General features: G+C 53.4%; 1 protein-coding gene across 2 annotated transcripts in view; it reads right to left on the minus strand.

The window, feature by feature from the left end:
- Window positions 1-23,628, minus strand: part of BMP7 (bone morphogenetic protein 7) — an 88,800-nt gene that overhangs the window by 18,425 nt on the left and 46,747 nt on the right. For both annotated transcript variants that reach the window (XM_007449446.1, XM_007449447.1), the window contains exon 3: window positions 9,736-9,884. In XM_007449446.1, coding sequence (XP_007449508.1) covers window positions 9,736-9,884 — 149 coding nt within the window. The remainder of the gene's footprint in view (window positions 1-9,735; window positions 9,885-23,628) is intronic.

Below are 23,628 nucleotides of genomic sequence, written 5' to 3' on the forward strand. Positions count from 1 at the left end.
ACCCCCACCCCCCGCCACAGGGGACACTGGCAACGTCTGGAGACATTTTTGGTTTTCGCAACTTGGGGCAGGGGTGCTACTGGCATCAAGCGGGTGGAGGCCAGAGATGCTGCTAAACATCCTACAGTGCACAGGACGCACCCCGTCCCAACACACACGCAGAGCACGCCAACAGTGCCGAGGGGGAGAAACCCTGCTTTCTCAGTCACCCCCTCCCCGACTCCCAGACTCTCAACGACTGACCTGTTCTAATCCCCACAGCTTTGCATTTTCTAGACATTTCATATACGTGGACGCACAGTCTTTTTCGTCGGCTTATTTCAACCCGCGTGTCTTTGAGATTCACTCGCGGTGCTGCATGTTTCACGGTCCACAGTGTGAATGCACGAAGTTTGGTGACCCAGTCACCTGCCGAAGGACACACGGGCTGCTTCCAGTGTGCGTAAGCATGAACATCATGACAGACGTTCCCGTACAGGTTCTGTGTGGACCTACCCTTTCATTTCTGTGACGTGAAGCGGAGGTGAAATCCTTGGTGTGGCCTATTCCCCACAGTCTTCGCACACTCGAGGTGTCCGTCGGTGCTGGAATCAACCCGCCTGCCATCTGGAGAGACCGGGGAGGCTGCAGAGCTGAGCTGGGAAGGTCCGATCCCAGGAGCGCGCCCACCACCGCGCCCAGCCCCCTCCTGCCTGGCCCTCCCCCACCGAAGCAGTCTGCAAAGGAGACCCTTCCCAGCCTCGTGTGCCACTCCTTCTAGGATGGGTGCTGCAGGCTCCTCCTAAAGAGGCAGAGAACAGCCTTCATCCGGCCCCTGCTCCCCTCCTCCAGGCTTGGGCATGTGGAGACAGCCGTCTGCCAGCGGCGCTAAGGTGAGTCTCCAGACACGCAGCCAACACACGCAAGACGGGGGACGGGGGAGAAGCCCTGCCTGCTGTTCATACTCTAACCAGGGGTTGATAACAACAGCCCATGGGCCAAATCCAGCCCACCGTCTGCTTTTGGAAATAAAGTTTTATGGGACATTTCTCTTTCTCTCCAGAGAAAGAGAAATATGCGGAATCAAAAAAGAAAAAGAAGATACAAATGAACTTATTTACAAAACAGAAACAGACTCACAGACTTAGAGAAGGAACTTACAGTTATGGGGTGGGGCGGGGGAGGGATGGTTAGGGAGTTTGGGATTGACATGCACACATGCTATATTTAAAACAGATAACCAACAAGGACCTACTGCGTAACACGGGGAGCTCTGCTCAATATTATGTAACACCCTAAATGGGAAAAGAATTTGAAGAATAGACACACATATGTGTAGAACTGAGTCACTCTGCTGGACACCTGAAACCAACACAACATTGCTAATCAACTCTGCTCCAATATAAAATAAAAAGTTAAAAAAGAAGCTTTACTGCAACAGAGCTTTGAACACCGGTGCACATATTTACTGTCCGCTTTAACGCACGTACGTACTGCCGCTATAACGGTCAAGTTGAGGAACCTGGCCAGAGAGTGTCCGACCCGCGAAGCTAAAACACTTACCATCTGGCACTTTAGAGAGTTTGCTGACCTCTGCTCTAACCAACCCCAGATCCACTGAATTCTAGACTTGTAAAGAAAACCATAAAATGTCCCAATGAGATAAGATGCCTTTACTGTCTATTATTTGCCAATGAAGGTATTCCTTGCAGAGAGGGTTCTGCCCATTGTTGGTTCACAGCGAAGATGATTGAGTGTGTGCTCTGTACCAGGCACTGTGCAGAGCCCACCCCCTGCACTGCTCTCGGGCAGGACTACTGGCCCCACAGTTACAGACGGGGAAAGCTGGCTCGAGGCTACGAACTTGACCCCCAAACCTTTGCCGAGGGAAGGTGGATGGAAATGCAGAAAGGAGAGATTGCCCAGGCATGGATGTGGGCAGCCTCCAGGGGCCTCCAGGGGTAGGAAGGATCCACCGAGGCTCTGAGGGGAGGCCCTTCCCAGAGGCGAAGCAGGTGGGAAGGGGTGTGGATACAGGACTCTGGGAAGTTGAGCTGAGGACAGGGTCGAGCCAGTGCATCGGGCCATCACTGGCAGGCCTGGGTGGCCCGGGCAGAAAGAGCATGCCCAGTCCAGAAGAGCCCCGGAGCAGCCACGGAGCACAGATGGGCCTCTTAGGGAAGGAGGGGATGTGACTCGCCCAACAGAGGGTGGCATCTTGGTTTTCTTGTGGTTTCTCTGTTTTCCAGGGCTAGAGCCATCGGGTGCCCCTAGGAGGCCCACAGCATAAGAATGTTCCTCCTTAATTGTGCAAAATGCATTAATTCCAGCCACTTCTCCTGATGGACCGAGGCCTGAGTGACAAGTGAGAACGCAGTTAATACTTGTGACATCCGCCTGGCCCAGTTACCCAAGGCCACCGCAGCCGCCACTGCCCACTGGCCCTGGAAGTTCCCATCCCAGCCTCTGGGTCACCAAGGCCTCTTCTTTGCTCTCTTGCTTCGGCTTCTGGATGAACAGGATGTGAAGCAATCGCAAGGGTGAAGGCACCTGGGAGCCAGCTGCGCCGTGGGCGGGATTGCTCACCAACCTCGGCTTTATGGGGCTTAGTATCCGCAGCATCCGTAGGCGAAGGCTCGCCCCCGGGTCCCGTCTTCAGCTGCTGCGGCCAGCATCACGCTTGCACGGCATACGCCCTCAATCCTTTAAATGCCTCACAATCCCATCTGATTCCATCTGGGATGATCAAGAACAGTGATACGTGCTCTCGCGGGCCCTGGAGAGAAGCCCGAGGCCCTCTTTGCATGCAGACGTCCAGGATGTGCCTGTGTCTGCCCTTCTGGAGGGAAAAGAAGGGGCCCTCCTGGTCTTGGAGCTCCGGGGGTGTCAAGCAGCGGCTGGAGGCCCCCAGCAAGGGAGTGTGAGGGGGGAAACGAGGCCCCCAGGTCGTCTTCTTGGGTCAGAGAGCCAGGGCTGATCGACACGGCGGGCCTCCTGAGCCGTCAAGTGATTTCTTCTGTGGACAAGGGAGAGGAGGGGGACCCTGTCAACGAGGACAAGATGTTGGAGTCCTCGCCTTGGGAACAAAGGACTAGGTGCTTCTGTATCTGCAAAGACGATGGAGTCTCCAGCCCAAAGCAGTCTTCACCTCCCCGCCGCTTTGGGACGGACAGCGGCACCAGGAACACCGTGTGCAGGAAGCCCTCCGGAGCCGTCCTCGGAACCTCAGAACCTGTCCTCACGGCCTCATCCCTGACCTTCAGCATATGGTCCCTTCACGGTCTGCCTCTTCCTATGAGAATGTGAGCAAAAGCCTTGTCCTATCCAAGCCGTAGCCCCGGTGCCTGCAACAGTCCCGGGTCCATCATAGCTCCACACAAATGTCTGTTGAGTGAATAAATGTGCTTTCAACATGGGCAAAAGGCTCTTGACGGTAGGAAGCCGGTTCTGACCACCAGGTGCTGGGGCTGGGAGGGTTCAGCATTGCTCTGCAGGCTGGGATCCGTCAGGCACCGCGGCCAGACCCACAGCACTTTTAGGGGCCTGGGAAAACGTTATAACGTCTCTTAAAATCAGAAGAAAAAACATGAACTTTTTAGTGTTGGAGAAAATGTTTTCATTTTTAATCCAGCCAGGATTATATTCACTGTTACACCAAGATGGTCATAAACCAAGTTTTAACATTTTTGAATGCAGGGAGGAGCCCCTGGCCACTTCTGTGACGCTGGCTCCTCCAGATGGCCCTGTGGGAAGCCCACTGTCTTCCGGGTGCTTTTTCAAACTCTCTTCACAGGAAAGGGGATGTGGAGAGAAGAGCCAGGCAGAAACCAGGATGCTATAGGGTCCCAGGCTCTCTGTCTCGGTGGCCCAGCTGTGCACCCAGCAGGGGCCTGTTAATTACACACTGCCCCTCAAGGTGTGGCCGCTGGTGACCACATTCCTCGAAGGCTTTCCAGCAACGAGCACATCTGGAGTCGGAATCTGTAGCCAAGCCCAGGTCTACCCTGGGAGCAGAGTAACTTTAGTCAAGTTGCTTGGCCTTCTCGGCCTCTGTCTCCTCATCTGTAAGATGCTGGCCATAACAAACGTGCTACCTGGGCAGGGTCATTGTGAGAATTAAACACATCGATAACAGCGATGATAATATCTAACACTCACGAGCTTGGACAGGGTGCCGGCCCAGGGCTCAGCATTTTTACATGAATTCACTCTTTTCTTCCTCCCAGCCATAATTATGCCCGAGGAACACATGAAGGGACAAGGAATCAGGAGGCTGGACCAGCCGTCCCAGATCACACGAGGCCGCCCCGCGGAGCATCAGGCTATGGGGCGCTGGGGTCGGTGCAGGAGCCGCCAGAATGTCCCCACTCGGGTCCCGGACCGGAACTGAGCACGGGGCCTGGCCGGCAGCGAGGGCGCAGCTCTCACCAGCGCCGCCTGCACAGCCCCCTTGCCAGCTGGCGAGCCCTCCACACTGGTGTCAGGTCCCCTCTGCTCAGGGTGCCTCTTCTCCCCTCTCCCACCGCCCTGGGGGTTCGGGGGGACGCAGCCTGTGTGGCTTGGGAGGTGGAGGGGCTGCCTCTCCTCTTGTCCTCTGTACAAGGAAAGACAGCAGACGCCAGCCCTCCTTCCCGCGGCGTCCTGTCCTCGGAGATGAGACGAGGCTCCCTACTGGGCTCCTGACGAGCCCCAGGTGCCCGGGGACTTTATGGGCTTCTCCCCACACAGGCTCGCCGGCTGGCGGAGGCCTCAGCTGCGCCGCTCCGCTCCACTCCGAGGGGCGACCAACAGGAGGGCCGCAGCTGGAGAAAGAGGGAACAGACACGCGCTTCCTGGGTGGTCTCAGGCAGCGTGTGGAGACCCGGTGAGCCGGGGCTCACCTCACGCCGCACCAAACATCAGGAAAGAGGGTCTGTGACGTCTGTGCCTCACTAGGCAAGCTGGTCCGAATTACTATCATCAACACGCCCACTGTATGGGTGGGGAAACTGAGGCCCCGGAGGTGACCTGGCTGCATATTCTGGCAGGTGCCCAGTGGCTGCAAGATGCTGTACCCCGACTCAGTGCCCCATCTCCTCCCCTCCCGGACGGGGCACTGGGAGCTGGGCACGGGTGCCACGCCCTGAAGCCCCGTCTTCTCCAGGTGCTGTCGGAGTTTATGTTAATGCTGGTAGGTGGTCCCAGGGCAGGGCCCAGACTGTCCCTACAGGCAGGCAGGGCTGGCACACAGTACGTGCGCATCAGCCGCCCATCAAAGGCACCCCAGGATCCAGGGACGCCCCAGCAGGTCCTGCTGCTCTTTCACCCGTGTAGGCATCCGACGTGAAAAGGTTCTGACCCAGGTCTAGACCTGAATGGAGTTGGCCAGCCCAGGCACCATCTTATAAACAGGGTACCCCAAAACATGGGGCGGAGTGTTATCACTGGGCCAGACCCCAAGTTAGAAGGAGCCTGTGAGAAAAGGCAGATTCTTGGGCCCATCCTTGGGGAATCGCCATCAGTGGGTCTCGGGGTGGAGCCCGGGAAGCTGTATGCTCAACGTGCCACCCAGGGGGGCTGTGACGGACAACACGTGGGAGAAACACCATGGAGGGAAACGAGTTCCCAGCCAGGAGCCTGTGGTCTCAGAAATGCTGGGCTCACTTGCTTCTTATCTCGTCCCCGCCGAAGATGCAAAAACTCATACACCCAGTTGGCCACTGAATACTTTCCTCCTCCCTGACGGTCTGGGTGGGTGGTCCTTCCCTGACCCAGGCAACCAGCCTAAACTTGCTGCGTCGGCGTGCACAGCACCTGCACAAGCCGGGTCTCGGGGCGGTAGCATCCATGCCCAGCCCCGCAGGGCCCCATTTAGGAGGGGAGGAGATGGGGCATCAAGTCCAGGGGCGTGGCGTCTAATCCTTACTTACCCTGGCTCTAGGCAGCATCCTGCGGCCACTAGGCTACGCTCCCCCTGGATGCAGAGGGGTCCCCAGGCCTCAGCACCTCTCAGCGGCCCCAGTTTTGTCACCTGTCCCTCAGGGATGTTAATGATAGCATCTACCCCGCTGGTAATGGTGAGGATCACATGAGACAATGGCAGAAAGCACTTACTTTGTGCTTAGCAGCTACCACATGTTAAGCAATTAAGCTCTTCACTTGCATGAGCTCATCTAATCCTTTGCAACCACCCTGGGAGGTGGAAACTATTATTAACCCCATTTTCCAGATGAGGGACATTAAGTGACTCACCCTGCATCATGTGGCTAGAAACAGCAGAGCTGGGACTTGAACCTGAGGAGCCTGGCCAGCTCCTGAGCCCAAGCCCATGTAACCATCAGGCTGTGCCACGTCAATAAACACTGAGCCTCAGCCACAGGTTGGGGGGGAGCAGACGCTAGAGGCAAAAGGGGGACAAAGGCCCTGACTGTGGGGGGAGAAGGGGGATGGCAGGCCTGGGTTGAGTGTCACTTAAGAGAAAAACCAAACCTGTGCCACGCTGAGCCAGAAGGGCAGGCAGGATAAAGGAGCACGTGACCCATTGGATCAAGCTGGCAGGTCAAGCCAATACCCACAAGTTCAGGGAAATGGTCACTCTGAAGAGGTCAATCAAGTCTCCCTTAGCCTCATTTGTGCCTCATCTCCACTATGTTCCACAGGGGCTTTCAAGGACAAACAAGAGTTGAATGATTCTATCGCCAAATAAGTTTGGAATTCTTCTATGCTGTATACCCTATCAGGAGATTCACAATGGACATCAGCAAAATAAAGGCTCTGATAAGTCCTGCAGTGAAACCCGCTTAGTTTATCCAACCTAGCATTTCTTGCACTTAACTGATCATGACTCTTCACGGAACACAGTCTGAGAAATTCTGGTATAGAGCAGGGGCTGCAAACTCCTTCTCTAAATAGTATTTCTGAAAATAATATTTTCAGCTTTGTGGGCCATAGCGTCTCTGTTACAACTACTCAACTCTGCTGCTGCAGCACAAAAGCAGGACCAGGTGATACATAAACCAGTAGGTGTGGCTGTGTACTAACACAACTTTATTTATGGCACCAAAATGTGAATTTCCCATAATTCTATGTGTCACAAAATATTCTTTGTAAAATTTTTCTTAGCCATTTAAAATTTTGAAAACCATCCTTAGCTCACAGGCACCCAAAAGCAGTCTGGAGGCTGAATTTGGTCCGCCGTGCATAGTTTGCCAACCCAGTATAGAGCAATGGGAAACTCCAGCATCTTCTAGGACCCCACTATAAAGTGTCAGGGGCATGAAAAGGGGAAGGTTTGGGTGGGTGGGGAGCCTGAGGGAGACCATCAGTAGAAAGAAGACCAGACTGGAAAGAAGACAAGTGTGGTCCTAAACTCTGTGGCCCCCTCCCACACAGCATGTGACCTTAGGCGGATAACTCTGGGGAAAAAATTATAAAATTTATTTACATTTTCCAAATCCACTTGGCCAAACCCAGCATTAACCACAGTAAAAGGAAGAACTAAAAGCTGGAACAATATTTGCAGCTCAAATCACAAAGGGCAAAATGTCCCTAAAATATAAAGCAGAAAAAGACCAACACCCTATGCGAGCAATGGGCAGAGGAGACAGAGGTTCCCAGGGAGGAAACTGCAAACGGCGTATTCGAGCAAGGGCTCAGCCTCGCACAGAGGAGAGAAAAGCAAAGCAAAACTACGAGATCCCACACAACATCTATCGGATTAGCAAAGACAGGTACATTTGAGAGGTTGTCCCGACAAAGAAGGGGACACGGGTACCCTCGTGGATTGCCGGTGGGCGCGCAAATGGAAAGACCTCTCCAGAGGGTAAACTGGCAATACCGATCAAAATTACAAACAGGGACTTCCCTGGGGGTCCAGTGGGTAAGACTCTGTGCTCCCAAAGCAGGGAGCCCGGGTTCGATCCCTGGTTGGGGAATTAGATCCCACACGCGTGCCATAACTAAGAGCCTGCATGCCGCAACTAAAAGATCCTGTGTGCCGCCTAAACAAATAAATAAAATATTAAAAAAACAAAAACAAAAACACTACAGACATGCCACTTTCAGGAACTGTTCCTAGACCTACACCTACTCAAGTGTCCAAGGACACGTGCACTGAGGTTCTCCACTGCAGCCCTGTTTATAGGAGCGGAGGATGGAAAAACCCTAGACGTCCATCCCGGGTGGACTGGATGAGTTCCTCTTGGTGGTAGTAAAACAACAAAAACAAAGACAACAACCCCTCCTCTCATTTAGGGCATGTGTATTATGAGCCGGGTCCTGTTCTCAGCCCTCACTACTCAAAGCACTGTCCAGGGACCAGCAGCCTCTGCGTCACTTGGGGGCTGTTTGGACCAGAGCCTCCCATCCGTCCCAGACCTGCTGAAGCAGAATCTGCATTTTCACAAGAGTCCCAGGGAATTCCTTTGTACCTTAGGGCATTATTTTTAAAACCCTTCCTGTATTAACTCACTCATTCTCAGAACAACCCAATAACCCAGGCTCTCTTATGACCCAAGGGTTGGGGCCGAGGAGTGCAGGCTCTGGGACGTTAGCGCAGTTGTCCAAAGTCACACAGCGGGTGAGCGGCAGAGCTGCATCCACTCCACATGTACACGAAAACACAACAGCCTCGAAAGACTAAGGAAGCTCTTAAACAGCGGAAAAGAGACCAACCTCCGAGATACGTTGTCTGGTGCAAAAAGCAAAGGGAAGAACACTGTATATACTATGATAGTGTTTGTGGGAGGGAAAAAAAAAAGGAAAGCAGAATCTATATGTAATTGCTTAGATACCCAGAAGGATCTCTGATCAGAAAGACACCCAATAACGTGGAGATAGCTGCCGCTGGGAGGTGGGACTCTGCAGCTGGAGGAAGGAGGTCAGAGGGAAACCGCTCACTGTTGCACACGGCTGTAACCTTTGAATTTGGAGCCAGGCACATGTATTACCTATTCTAAAGTAATTCTTTTGTAAACTGGTGTAAGGAAGAAATTACCCACACCCTAAAGGCATCCCCACTTAATAAGAAATATGCTTTGGGGAAGGAGAAATCGGCACAGCCGGGCCCAGCCTAGTCCCGCACGTGCTCTCCTGTCTGCCCTTCTCAGAAAAGATGGGCGTGGGGTGCGGGGGAGGGGCTGGGGGAGGGCGGGCGGACAGCGCATTCTCCAAGTATCTGGGACTCAGCACCACATTCAATCTCTTGGAAGACGGTAATGCCTCGTATCAGTGCGGTGGTCCTTAACTGGGGCAACTGTGCCCCGCATGGGACACTTGACAACGTCTGGAGACATTTTTTGGGTGTCACAAGTGGAAGAGACTATCTATCTATCTAGTGGGTAGAGGCCAGGGATACTGTTAAACACCCAACAATGCCCAGGACACCCCAGAATGTACTGTGTCCTGAGTTTGAGGAGCCTGCATCAGCACGTTCTATGTTCGGGCATCACCGGAGGCTCAGCTAAAGTGCAGGTTCTGATGCCACGGGCCTGGGACGGGCCAGAGAGTCTGCATTTCGAATGGGGGAGGCCACCCATGCTGCGGTGAGCAACGAGGCCTCACCCAACCCAGCTCTGGCCAACTGTGTAATCATCTTACGCAAAAGGGGTAGGGACTGCTTTCACTGTGGATCAAAAAGCTGGACAGTAAGTACTGATGGGGGAGGGGGCAGGGGAAGCTTGGTCCTGATGGAGACGAGCACGGGGACTGCTGAGATCCTCCTCGAGTCCACGGCTGCGGGCCGCACTGGCACGAGCTGGGGTGCTGGTGGGGACTTACCATCCAGAGTCTCCACCGAGAGCTGCAGGCCCAAGTTGTGCCGTGGGTTGACCACCCAGTGGTTGCTGGTGGCCGTGATGTCGAACACCAGCCAGCCCTCCTCCGAGGCCCAGAGGGTGCGGCTGTCGAGCAGAAACAGGTCCGACTCCCTGCAAGAGAGGAGAGAGACGCAGGCTCCGGGTCAGCAGGTCACGGTTCGGACCCCACCCCGTCAGCCAGCCAGCCACTGATGGACAGGAGGACCTTGTGAGGCAGGGGAGCTGGCAGGAGGTCTGCCAGTCCCCCCAAAGTGGGTTCATCAGACCAAGATCCAGCCATGGAGACCCCCAGGTAGCAGCCGTGGTAGGGAGACAGAGTGCAGAAGAGGGGTAAAGAGATACGTGCAGGAGACAGATGCGCCCTTCAGATTCATTAGGGGGGATGCCAATGAGACAGAGCACAGGAAGGCAGCAATTACACAGCCTCCATGACGCCGGAAGTTTCAGGAAACAGAAGTGCCCTTTCGTTGGCTTATTCACCACTTGCCAGGCGCTGTCCCCAGTGTGGTACGCGCACTCTCATTCAGCTCTCACAACCCTAACTTGCGGGAGTACTATCATCTGCCATGAATCCACGGTAAAACCATGACACGCCCAAGGTCATGTACCCGGGAAGTTGCTAGCCTGGGGGTGGAGCCCAGGCAGCTGAGCACCGGTGAGGACGCTCCTCATTTCCACGCTGTGCAACTTCTCCATGAGCCCACCACGTGTTAGGAGGCGGGACTCCACACGGACTGACGTCATTAATGGAGGGAGTCCGTTAATTCTCCCTTCCTCAGATTTGTAGTAGCAAAATGGGTAAAACCACAATTGACCTTGTAGTGGATGGAGGATGAATGGATGGAATATGGATGGATGGATGGATGGATGGATGGATGGATGGAATATGGATGGATGGATGGATGGATGGAATATGGATGGATGGATGGATGGAATATGGACGGATGGATGGATGGATAGAAGATTGATGGATGGACAGATGGAAGATGGATGGATGGATGGATAGACAGATGGAAGATGGATGGATAGATGGATGGATGGATGGATGGATGGATTTTTACATTCCTAGGTAGTAGAATTCTAGTATGTAAGATATCTTAATGTCTCTTTTGCACTTTTAATTATAAGGATTCAAAGCTTAAATATTTTGAGTCCTTCGATAGTCAGTTAGGATACCTGAGCTCCTACACTGTACCAGGCTGTGGGTACAATGATGAACAGCACCCAACCAGCTCCTGCCCCAGGGTACTGACAGTCTCTGTCATACCTGGAGGGATCTAATTTTCCTGGGAATTAAGGTGAATTTTCTCTGCTCACATCTTATCAGATGTACCAACTACTGATTGAGCACTTACCACCTGCCAAGCCCTGGGTTGCACTGCCTGCCCAGATCATGTCACTGAGTTCCTACAATAACTCTCTGAGGTGGGTAATATTAACTGTACCACTGTGCAGGTCTCAGAACTGAGGCTCAGAAAGGCAAAGCTGTTTGCGCAGGGTTACACTGCTAGCACACAGCTGAGGCAGGACTGGAAGCGGGCCGGGCCCCCTGTGAGGCTTGCAACCATACAAGAAGAGAAGGTCTTCTGGACACTGCCTTTGCTCAAGCGTAGCTGTCATCATTTCAGAGCCTTTGGCGAATTAAACCCATTGTATGTAACTCACTAAGCCCTCGGCCGAAACGAGCGGCAGGTACCCCCTCCTTGAGATGAGGCACGATCTCCCTATTGACCCCATCCCCCGCTCTCTCTCCTGAAAACTAGTGCTGACCACCCTCTTCATCTTTCCTGTGTGGTCTGCAGACCTCCAAGTTGGTGAGGTCTGTTGCATCATAACACATTAGACATTTACCAAGCATATTAAAATGTATAAGACTCAGAGAAGGCATGCATGCAGAAAACAAATTGGTAATGTTACCCAGTGTCTCAAATTTACTTTCACTCGGAATCCAGTGGAAATGCACCGGGAGATGAACAGGTCACTCAGAGAAGTCTGCACAGGTTGGAGAAGCAGACAGGAGCCAAGACAGGTGTGAGGGTGGCTGCAGGGCTGTCTCATCGAGGCACAGTTTTGGGGAGTGAGGGGATGAATTTGAGCCGTATTTCCCTCTTGACTCTCTCCATCCAAAAGTCTGAGGGCAGAGGATCTAGTTGGCCTCGTCAAGTCCCTGCCCCAGCCTCGGCCACGGGAGGGCTGGGCACTCACGGTGATGGACAACATCACTGGGACCACAAGATGGAAACAGGGGTTATCCCCACCTCATGCCCCCCCAAAATCCCACTTTTTAAGTGATACTCAGTAATCGCCGGAACCCAATTCAGAAAATGCCGAATTACATTATGCCACGCGTGTGAACGAGATACGACTTCTGATCGTACGGCCGGCAGAACAGAGCCCCACTACGAGACAGTGCATTGTCTCTTGACCAGCCAAACCTGCAGTCCCTTGTGACTGCAGGACACTTGCTGCCTCTGTAGTACAGAGACATCAGAGGGGGCAAGGACGTCTTTTTAGAGCCACCGGATATTTTGAGGACGCTCACTTTCATGGCCAAAAACTGAATTAAAATAACGAGACCATCTTTCATGACCCGTTTGCTTCTAGTTCTTCCCAGTGCCTTCTCAGAGGTAGTCTCAGAACTGACTTGGGGGGACGTCCACACAGATTTTAAACTTCCAAACAAGAATTTCCACTGTCTTCATCTGCAATCTGCCTTGATGGCTTTCCTGGCTATGGAGATTACCAAGACTGTGGACAAACCAGTTTGCTGCTCTAGATAATTAACAGGTGAGAGAAGAGGCACCGCTCCGAATGCGAACAACCCCCTCACTCGCTCAGGCCCCCAGGGCCCCGGTAGGAAGCCTCCACACCACAGAAGTCTCAGACCTGGGTGGCAACGTCGCTGGAAAATTATTTGCCAGAAGATGTGACCAGATATCTGGATAGGCCCTGATGGACAGTAGAACAATGAATAGCAACTTAGGGAATGGAATTGGGCCTTTGAACAGTGAACGCCTTGCCAAACGGTACTACAGGTTCTCTTATTACAGCCAGGACACCGAGGGCCAGATGTTACAGGCGAGCGTTGACTCATCGTGAATCAACATGCGTGCGTGTGCCAACTCCCTTTCCTGAGCCCTAGTTCGCAGTTCGTTCCAGGCTTGCTGGGAAGGGCCGAACCTTCGTGGAAGAGGCATCGGGACAGGAAAGCCCTGTCGGGGCGGGAGGAGTGAGATGCTAACACAGACTCTGCCTTGAGACAGAAAGCCCAGCCCCAGGTCGGCCGCGTGAACGGGACAAGGGAGCAATTACCCAGCAGCCGCGTCCGGACTGAAGGCTGGGAAAGTGGGAATGTCTCGCTGCCACCTCCAGCATCTTATTCGAACACAATGGTTCTTACAACTGGGAGGAACCAACAAGCCCTTTGTGATGTTTTTATTTACCATGAACATACTGGCCTCCCTGACGAGCCCAGGTGACAGCAGAGGCAGAACGGCTCAGGGTGGGAGCCCCGGGGAACCTAAATGCACTCATTCCCCTTTCCCACTGCTAAGAATCTAGGTACTTTCCATGCACCAGCTCCCTGATCTCCAACAGTCAGGTTACTGTTCCCATTTTATAGATGAGGGAAGTGAGGTTCAGAGAGGGGAAGCCCACTGCCCACATCAATAAACCTTCTAAGTGACAGAACCAGGATGCAGTGCTGGAAGCGTGACCTGAGGACTTGGTACTTAAGCCCCATCACCTCCTTAACTCACCCTCTGGCCAAGGGACAAGAGACCCAGGAGGTTGTTCAGTGCTGCACGATGCGTGTTATTGTCACAACATTGTGTGGAGTAGAGAAAATACTAGAGGGGGGATGACATCTAGGTAGCAGGGAACAGAGAAGGCAAGTAGGGCAAAGCTAGCTCATTCCAGAGCCTCACTTTCCTCCTCTGTAAAATGGAGAGAACGCCCAGCAGCTGGGGAAGCCGAATGAAGACCAGCCTAGTGACAAACTCCCAAGGCTCCTGGAGCATCGCCATAGTTACTACCAGTCATGTAAGTGCTGGTGTACACTCCCTGTTGGACGGTAGGAAATTCTGGGAGGGGAACTTTATCTATCTTTACATGACTGCCCAAGATCCACGGAACAACAGACCACATATCCATTCAAACAACGTTCGCCTTGGACGCCAACACTCATCAGACAAGTGTCTCCGGATGTTCACAGTCGGGAGATTTTCTGCAAATACGGCCGTCAACAATTCCTCCCCTCCCTCCCTACATGCAGCTCTCTCATAAATCGGGGAGGTCTGCTCCACCTCTGATGTCTGCGCTGACCACCTGACTTGTTGTGGACTCAGTGGCAGGGAGGCCCTGCCATGTCCAGGAGGAAGACGGAAGAGGCTTAGCAGATCTGCTTCTGCTGCCCACTGCACTGGCAACTCTGACTCTTCTGCGGGAGAGAGGACATGGAAGGGGAAGGGGCAGAGGCTGCGGAGGGTGGGGGGTGGTCTCTGAGGGGAGAGAGAGAAAAGCCAAGCCAGCCCTCAGCAGACATGCCGTCCAGGGTGTTCCAGCCCCAGCCAAGCTCTCAGCTTCATCAGGGACTACAGCAGACGCTACCAAGAGTAGAAAAACTGCCCAGCTGAGCCCTGCCCAAATTCCTGAGCAATTAAATGATTGTTGTTTTAGCCACTGCATTGTAGGTGGTTTGTTCACCACGGAGATAGAACCCAAACAACAGTCACACTGTTTAGAACAGAAAAACTGAAAACGAACCATCTACTGAGAGGGACGGGTAAAAACAGAGGGTGTATCCAAGCGCTACACAGCTGTGTCAAAGGACCATATAAATCCATACTTCTTGACAAGAAGGAAACACGGTATTAAGTAAAAAGGTGTCATAAAACAGGATGTGTAGTATGCAAATTTCTGGAAAAAGACAATATGCTAAGATTGGTTAAAAAAAAAAAGGAAATGGAAAATTTGAGTCACCCAATATGCACTAACAAATTGAAATAAAAGGCCTTTCCCCACACCCAGATGGTTTTATACTGTATTTTTACCATATTATCAAGAGATAATTCCTTCTGGACTTCCCTGGTGGCGCAGTGGTTAAGAATCCGCCTGCCAATGCAGGGGACACGGGTTCGAGCCCTGGTCCGGGAAGATCCCACATGCCGCGGAACAACTAAGCCCGTGAGCCACAACTACTGAGCTTGCGCTCTAGAGCCCTCGAGCCACAACTACTGAGCCCGTGTGCCACAACTGCTGAAGCCCGTGCACCTAGAGCCCGTGCTCCGCAACAAGAGAAGCCGCCGCAGTGAGAAGGCCGTGCACCACATCAAAGAGGAGCCCTCGCTCGCCGCAACTGGAGAAAGCCGGCGTGCAGCAATGAAGACCAAACACAGCCAAAAATAAAATATATACATAAATTTTTTTCTAAAAGAGATAATTCCTTCTTATACAAGTTGGTCGAGAAAATGGAAGAGGCAAAAGTAAGAACCTGTATTGTAAAGCCAGCATGTTACTGATTTCAAAGATGGATACGGCCAATTTCAACAGACATTTCTTTAAAGATATACAAATGGCCAGTGAACATAGGAACAGAGGGTCAACGTGATGAGCCATTAGGGAAATGCAAATCAGAACTACAGTGAGTTGCTGCTTCACAGCCAGCAGGAGAGCTAAAACCAGAAACACAGACAATAGCAAGTGTTGGCCAGGATGTGGAGGGACTGGAACCTTCAGACACTGCTGGTGGGAATGTGAAATGGTGCAGTGAATTTGGAAAATAGAACGGCAGTTTTTTTGTTTTTTGTTTTTTGAGGTACGCGGGCCTCTCACTGTTGTGGCCTCTCCCGTTGCGGAGCACAGGCTCCGGACGCGCAGGCTCAGCGGCCATGGCTCACGGGCCCAGCCGCTCCGCGGCCTGTGGGATCTTCCCGGACCGGGGCACGAACCCGCGTCCCCTGCATCGGCAGGCGGACTCGCAACCACTGCGCCACCAGGGAAGCCCAGAACGGCAGTTTTTTAAGAGGTAAAACATAGAGTTACCATATGACCCAATAATTTTACTACCCAAGAGAAATGAAAATCCTATACATGAATGTTCATAGCAGCATTACTCATAAGAGCCAAAAAGAAAAATGGAAACAACTCATATATCCATCACACGATGAACAGATAAACAAAACATGGTAAGCCCATACCATGGAATACTATTTGGCAGTGAAAAGGAATGAAGCGCTGACACATGCTACGACATGGGTGAGCTTTGAAATCATTATGCTAAGTAAAAGAAGTCAGACACAAAGGACCACATATTATATGATTCCATGTATATGAAATGTCCAGAGAGGCAAATCCACGGAGACTGAAGAGATTAGTAGCTGCCAATAGCCGAGGATGGGGAAAAATGAGGGGAGGCTGGCTGCTAATGCGTATGGAGTTTCCTTTGGGGTGGTGAATATCATCTAAGATTAAATAGGGTAACCTTAAATAGCACAGCTCTGAATATACTAAAAACTAATGAATAACACACTTTGCAAGATTGAAGTGGATGGTATGTGAAATATATCCCAATAAAGCTATATTTTAAAGAGTGAATAAGCCCAAAATGTAGAGCACAGTGTCATGATGCTAACAATTTTTTTTAAGGCTAACAAACCTACGCCTGGAAAGCCTAGATGCATATACTCTGGAGTTGCAGCAACAATCCCCCCTGAGGCTGTTTCTCGCCTCTACACACACACATCGATGTTGTCGCAAGTCAGCAAGCACGATCTATTTCTGAAAGAAGTGAGACAGTACGAGGTCCACATTGTTTCCATGTTTTCCTGGGGACAGTCCTGCGCATTCCTCCAGGCTCACACAGGCAGCCGGGCTGGGGAACAAACCTGGTCTCCCCCGACTCATGCTGCTTCCGATGAAAGAGACAGCAGGAGACCCAGAGTGCAGACTTCACCCCTCCTGAAACCCAGCCCCCTGCAAAGCCCTGCTCTCCGCGAGGCGTGAACCGCCAGTGACCCCAACTCCGTGGCAGAAGGGGTGTTAATATTTAACCACCGGCCTGGGGACACAGTGCTGCTGGGGCTTGCGGGCTCCTCCTCCCAGGGACACCATGAGAGCGGCCGAAAGCTAACCCATGGGGGAAGCAGGAGGAAGCCCACACCATCACCTGACCTAGTTTCCAGCATTTCAGCCCACCTTCCCCTGGAAAGTCCAACCACAATGGAAAAGTGGGTATTTTAAAAATCTCCAATGTGGGAAGGTGGAAAGTCCTTTTTTTTTTTTTTTGCCCTCTGGCTCCTTAGAGACTATTTAGAGACTGTGATCTCAAGGGCCTTCACCCACGAGCCTCTCCCGGAGTAGTAAGAGCCCCACGCAGGATGCAAGATGCAACCGGCTCCGAACAGGGCCTCAGAGACATTGTTAATGCTTTACATACACTCACCTCCCAGGGAAACAGCCCCCGGACTGAGATTGGAAGCCTGGGGATTCCTTTGACCCCTGGGGTTTTCCAGGCAGGAGCAGGACCCATGGGAAACAGATTCCAACGGGGGTCACCCAGTGCCCATTGCCTGGTCACCTGGGACTGTCTCTGTCCAGTCTCAGGACCCAGTTTCACTCTCCTTGCCCCCCGACCCTATAGCACTGTAGGAAGGACACCGCCTTCCACCTGCCAGTGGGGCCCAGCAGTGCAGGGTCCTCACAGCCAAAAAGGACCTTGGAAATCTACTCCAGATGCTTTCATTTTCAGCCCGGAAGACCAGAGTCTGGTGTACAGGCCGCTGGTGGCTGCATGGGAAGTAGAACCCAGTCCTGGGCCTCAGTCTAGGCCAGTGTGATGGAGGCCGAGACCCAGCTTGACTCCCTCCGGGATCCCTCGGACACAGCTCATCACCGACAGGGTGCAGACGCAGGCTGGGGTTCGGAAGGGCCACATTCGGAGTCACCCAAGGTCTCTCCAGGAGGCCTCGCTGGTGGCAGGGGGCATTAGCACCCCAGCTCCGTATCCTGGGCACCCACTGTGCGCCAAGCTCTTGAGTGACATTCTCTCACCTAATCATTCCTCTTCCAACCAGGTAGACATAATTACAGCCCCTACTTCATAGATGAGACAACTGAGCTGCAGGGGAGTTAAGACAGCATCCTCAGCTAGTGGCCGGCCGGCCCCCGGCCGGCCCCCGACCGGCCCCCGGCCGGAAGTGACACGAAGCACATGGGCCCATTCTTCACATCGGTGCCCCCAGCCAAGAATCCCTCCCTGAGGTTAGAGGAGGTGGAGAGGATCCAAGAGAGAATGAGGCTGGCCCAGTGCCAAGGTTCCCCCCAACGCCATCAGAAAAAAAGAGAAAAGAACCTGAGATTATGTGGTGTGCGGAGTGATACCCCCCCACAGAGACACCCACATCTAATCCCCAGCACCTGTGGATTACACGGCAAAGGGATTCAATCAAGGATTTTTGAGATGGGAGATGACCCTGGATTATCCAGGTGGGCCCCGTGTAATTACAAGGGTCCTTATAAGTGAAAGAAGGTGATGGGAGGGTCAGAGAAGGAGATGTCGGACAGAGCAGAGGGCCGAGTGATGTGACTGCTGGCGGGGGCCACCAGCCGAGGGCTTCAGGTGCCTCTAGGAGCTGGAAAGGTCAGGGAAACACATTCTCCGTAGAGCCTGCAGAAGGAAGGTAGCCCTGGGGACATCTCCCTCTTAGCCCAGCGAGACCCATTTCAGACTTCTGACCTCCAGAACTAAAAGATAACAAATTTGTGTTAAGCTACTAAGTTCGCGGTAATTTGTTACAGCAGCCAGAAGAACTTAAGAATTTCCCTCCTGAAACACACTCTGAACACCTCCTATGTCTCAGGAGTTCTGCTGGGAACCAGAGGTACAAAGGCAGCCACAGATGGAGCTCTGGGTCCATGGGCCATGAACGCATCCCATAGTGAGGGCAAGTAAACCCTGACTAAGTGGAATGGAGGAGGGGAAGTGCCCTCTGGGTGACCAAGACAAAGCAAAGCACTGGATTTGGGGGGGTGAGGCTGTCCGGGGGGGGGACATTCCTTGGGAAGTGTCTCCTGAGGGAGGCCAGAGGGGTGAGCAAAGCCGATGCAGCCAACAGGGCAGGAAGGGCATTGCAGCAGAGGGAACAGAATACACAAAGCCTCATGAGAGAGGCTACCGTGGAGGGGGTGCAGGTACTTGGTGAGCACAGAGGCGTGCGGCGGCACGGAGCTGCAGGGTGTCCTGGCCACGGGAAGGTTCAGATGCTGGGAGAACCGGGAGGCTGGCAAGAGTTTTAACCAGGAAGTGGAAGTAACTGGCTTTGGGCAAACTCTCCCCCACCCCTGCTCTGACCCTCACCCTGTGGCTCTTTGGGAAACTGCATGGCTGGACATTTTATTTTAAAATCCTGCATGTTGCAAACCGCTTCTGGGCCTCGAGAACATTCCTCAGAAGGCAGCGAGTGATGGAGAAGCCAGAGCTTTCCCAGGCTAACATGATGTCACGGAGCGGGGCAGTCATGGCGCTGCTAAGGCTGAGTCAGGCTGGGAAGCCAGCAGCCCGCTGTGCACCTGGAGACAGCCCAGCCTGCAAACACCAGCCCTGCAGGGAAGCTGGGAAGGAGATCAAAGGAGCCGGCAGAGGAAGTGGGGCGTGGCTGTCATGAGGCTCCCGGGTCAGGGAGGACCCAGCCCAGGTCCCCGCACCCCACCTGGGGCTTCAGGGAATGCCCCACCTTCTTCCAAGTCACCCAGACAGTCCCTGGTGTCCCCGGGGCGGGAAGGTGAAGTCAGAGAGGTCCAACGCTTTTTTTGAACTTTTTTTTTTTTTTTTTTAAGGCTGCGCCTATCCAGGAAGACTAAAATTAAGTCATTTGGGGAGAAAGGTGGAAAAATACACAAAGAAGCACAATATTCCCCTCCCGCATCCAGAGCACGAGTCACCAGCCCACAGCTTCCCTGCCCCAGGACCATCTGTCTGTCTGTCCGTCTGTCTGTCTGTCTCTCCCTCCTCTCTTCCCTTCCCCATCCTCCACCTGGGCATTCACAGAAGGGTCAAGAACACCCCTGTCCAGGGTCCGAGAGGCCTGTGTCACTGGAGTCAGGGAGCAAATCAGCAGCCGTTAAGGCCTGGGTCTCAGTCTGTCCGTCTGCAAGAGGGAGGATTTGGAGTTTATCAAGGTCTCAAAAACTGCTTCCCGGGCTTCCCTGGTGGCGCAGTGGTTAAGAATCTGCCTGTCAATGCAGGGGACACGGGTTCGAGCCCTGGTCCGGGGAGATGCCACATGCCGCGGAGCAACGAAGCCCGTGCGCCACAACTACTGAGCCTGCAGTTTAGAACCCACGAGGCACAACTACTGAGCCCGCACAGCACAACTACAGAAGCCCGCGCACCTAGAGCCCGTGCTCCACGACAAGAGAAGCCACCGCAGTGAGAAGCCCGTGCATCACAACGAAGAGTAGCCCCCGCTCACCACAACTAGAGAAAGCCTGCGCGCAGCAACAAAGACACAACACAGGCAAAAATTAATTAATTAGTTAATTAATTAATTTTAAAAAAAAACTGCCTCCCATGAATAAGATGTCCAAGGGGGGAAAATGACGGGGCTGAAAATCACAAAGGCTCTGTATTCAAGTAAGATCAGGAAGCACCACGTGATCACTGCTTCTTAAGAGATTTCATAATGCACATTGGCTCTTTAAAGGTTCTGAGAAATCCTGCTGCAAAGAAATGTCTCCTCCAGCCATGGAGTGTGCTTGCAGAGGCTCTCAAACTTGTGTGTGAAAGCAGATCACGGGGGCAGGAGGGGAAAGGGATCAAGTCTGCACCTAAAAATGGGATGCAGCTACCAGCAGGAGGAAACAGTCAGGAGGTCTAAGTGGAGCCCAGGATCCTTTTTGTGATGCAGTCGCCAGGGTGGCCCTTGGGTCACACTTTGGGAGGTCAGGGATGTATGCATGACGACACAAGGCTTTGGGTCCTAGGAAAGCCGAAATCAAATCCCTGTGGAGTGACCCAGGGCAAGCCAACCTCTGTCCTTCAGGTTCTTTTGTTTGTAATGTGGGGGTAACAATGCATCAACTGGGATGGGACAGTCGAGATGCCGGCACAGAGCTGAAGACTCAAGGCTGAAGGCTCCGTGGTGCAGCAGATTCACTCACAACCACACCGTTCTGACTCTCATTCGAGATGCAATGATCATAGAACAGGTCTGGCATGGAGACAGCCCACCGAACCCTACGATACCTGAGAGGCAGGCAGGTGCTGTTGTCCCCTTGCACAGGTGGGAGACTGAGGCTCAGGGAAGCTTACAAATGCTCCCAGGGTGGAGGGAGAGCGGCCACCTGGAGGAACCTCAGAGCCTTCCTTCCACCCTCCTCCTCCCCCACTCCCTCTGTCCCCAGCAGCTGGCTAGGCTGTCAGAACCCCGATTCTGAACAGCTAACTGCCCTGCCCTAAACCCTTTATTAGGTCTTAGGATAAAAAAGCCAAAATTCACTAATGTGTTCCATGATAAGGGAGATGATGTAACTGCTGGTCCAAACTGGGAAACTCTGGGGATAGGAAGGAGGCACTATTAATTCCAGGTGGGCACATGGGGGCATTTAGTCACCCTCCCTATAGGCTCTGGGTGGTCTGGCCCCCCTCCCTCCCCGACACCTCCTCTCACTCTACTGTCCTTCCACCTGCCCCCCCAGGGCCAGCCACTCCAGCCTCCTTTTAGGCTGCCATCTATACCAGACTCTGGCCCACTCCAGGCCTTGGTACATGCTCTTCCCACTGCCTGGAAGACTGTTCCCTGTCCTTTCGCCTCTGCCGTACCTGGGCATCCTGCAGCTCCTCAGGGAAGCGTCCACTGACACCCTGATGGGTACGTCCTCATTACACATCCTCGCAGCCTCTCCTCTCCAGCACTCAGGCTAGAGTTTAAATGTGTTCATGTGGTTCTTTGGGTTTTCCTCTTTCCCCAACACATTTTAAGCTCCTTATCGGCCAGAACCAGTCCTACTTTGCTCACCTCCGTCGGAGCCCCAGCACCTAGCAAACAACATAGCACATAGCAGGTCTCAAATAGAAGACCTATGAATGAATGTGCTGGTATCTTTGGAGTTTCTATCAGCCAAGGAGGTTTTCTGATGTCACTCTCTGTAGTTTGTGTTATTAAAAAGGAAGAGTGAATGTTTTTTCTAATGACTCAGGTGCTTCCAGAGATGGATTTGCCTCCAGTGCCCTGGGCCTCGGCCCACCATCCACCCTGTACCCACCGGGAGCCCCCTCCCAGGTCACGGGCACTAGGCTGCCTGGTCACACACACTGGTCCGTCCCCAGGCACCTCCACACTCCCCACCTTCCACAGGTCCTGGCTAGGTAATCACAGGGTGGCCAAACCTCCCCCAGCCAACCCCCAGCTGGAGGCTGCCTGGCTGCCTGGGCTTCACCTCCTCCATTTCTGTGCCCTCAGCACTCTGTCAAGGTCAGCTCCTTGGTCTGTACCTGTCAGGAGAAACCAACAGGACGCAGACAGGCAGGGGGCTGCGGCTGGGAAGAAAGTCAATCTCAAATTTACTTTGGGACCCAGCTGTTGCTCCTCCTTACTTAAGATCCCAAGGTTTGGGCCCCAGAATTTTCCAGAACCCTGGAGACCTGGCATTCTCTTCACCCTGCGTGGGATCCATACAGAAGCCAAACGATGAGAAGTGAGCCGCGCTGGGGATTTCAGTGCTCGGAGGTGAAACATAAAGGTCCCCGGGGTCGCCCCAGAACAACCAGGCCTTGTGGGGAGCACCACGGAGCTCTGAGATGGGAAATCCCACGTGGCTGGGCAGCTGCCTGCATCTGGCATCGTGGAGGTGGGCGGGCGAGACGCCGAGGATGGGAGACTCATTTTTCGAGACCTTCCCCCGTTGCCCCATTTCCTCCAGCCTCCAGCTCTGGACCGAAACAGCACAAGGTAAATGCAGCTTCTTTCACGCACACTCAAGGAATAAACACACCAACACAAACCCAGTTTTTGTGCTGTGTCATCTTTCCTACTTTTTTTTTAAAAAACAACCACAGGCTGTTTTAAGATTCCAAACCCAGGCGAAGAAAAGTTAAGTGAATCAGGCAGACAAGGGAGAAAGGAAATGAACTCAGCAGTGGAGTCTGCAGACAGAAGCAAGTGTCCTGAGCACCACAGTCAAGGTTTTCGAAAACAAAGGCCAGATCCGAAACTCGATGCAGAGGAGGGAGGGGGTGTCTGAGACCAGTGGCTCCTTAAACCAAAGGGTGGCGGCAGGAAGAGGCGAGGCTGAGGACACGCCTGCTGTGCCAGATGCCACAGGTGCCTTACGCTGCTGGACCCCCGACAGCCTACCAGGTGCACACTCTCTCGTCCTCTGTCATATTCTGGGGCCCCCCAGGAGCAGATCCTGAGTCAAGGACTTGAATGCAAGTGGTTCGTCTGAGAAGTGACCCCAGGAACCACCTGAAGCGGGGCGGGAAGTGAGGCAGGGATAGAAAGGGGCCAAAACACAGAGCTGTGGGCATCTGAGGCTCACATCCGCTGGGCCCCCGGGGGCGCTGTGTGAACACAGCTCAGCGTGCTCCTTCCTGGGTGCGAGGAGGCTGGGCTATACATCCACCTGCGATGGAAGGTGAGGGGCTTTGACTCTGCAGTGAGCTGTACACACTCCTGGGGCAGAGAAAGCCCTGGGCAGGAGAGGCCGGTGCTGAGCGCAAGTATCTCGCGTGCGGCGCCAGTCAGCCATCGCAGTGAGGAGGGACGGAGGCCCTGCCCCAGGCCACAGCTGGCGAGGCCGCCACGGCAGGAGTTGCCCACCCTTGGAGGCCAGACATGGGCTGCAGGAGAAACTGCAG

This window comes from Lipotes vexillifer, unplaced genomic scaffold, assembly GCF_000442215.2.
Source record: "Lipotes vexillifer unplaced genomic scaffold, Lipotes_vexillifer_v1.1 scaffold524, whole genome shotgun sequence".
NCBI classification, from domain to species: domain Eukaryota; kingdom Metazoa; phylum Chordata; class Mammalia; order Artiodactyla; family Lipotidae; genus Lipotes; species Lipotes vexillifer.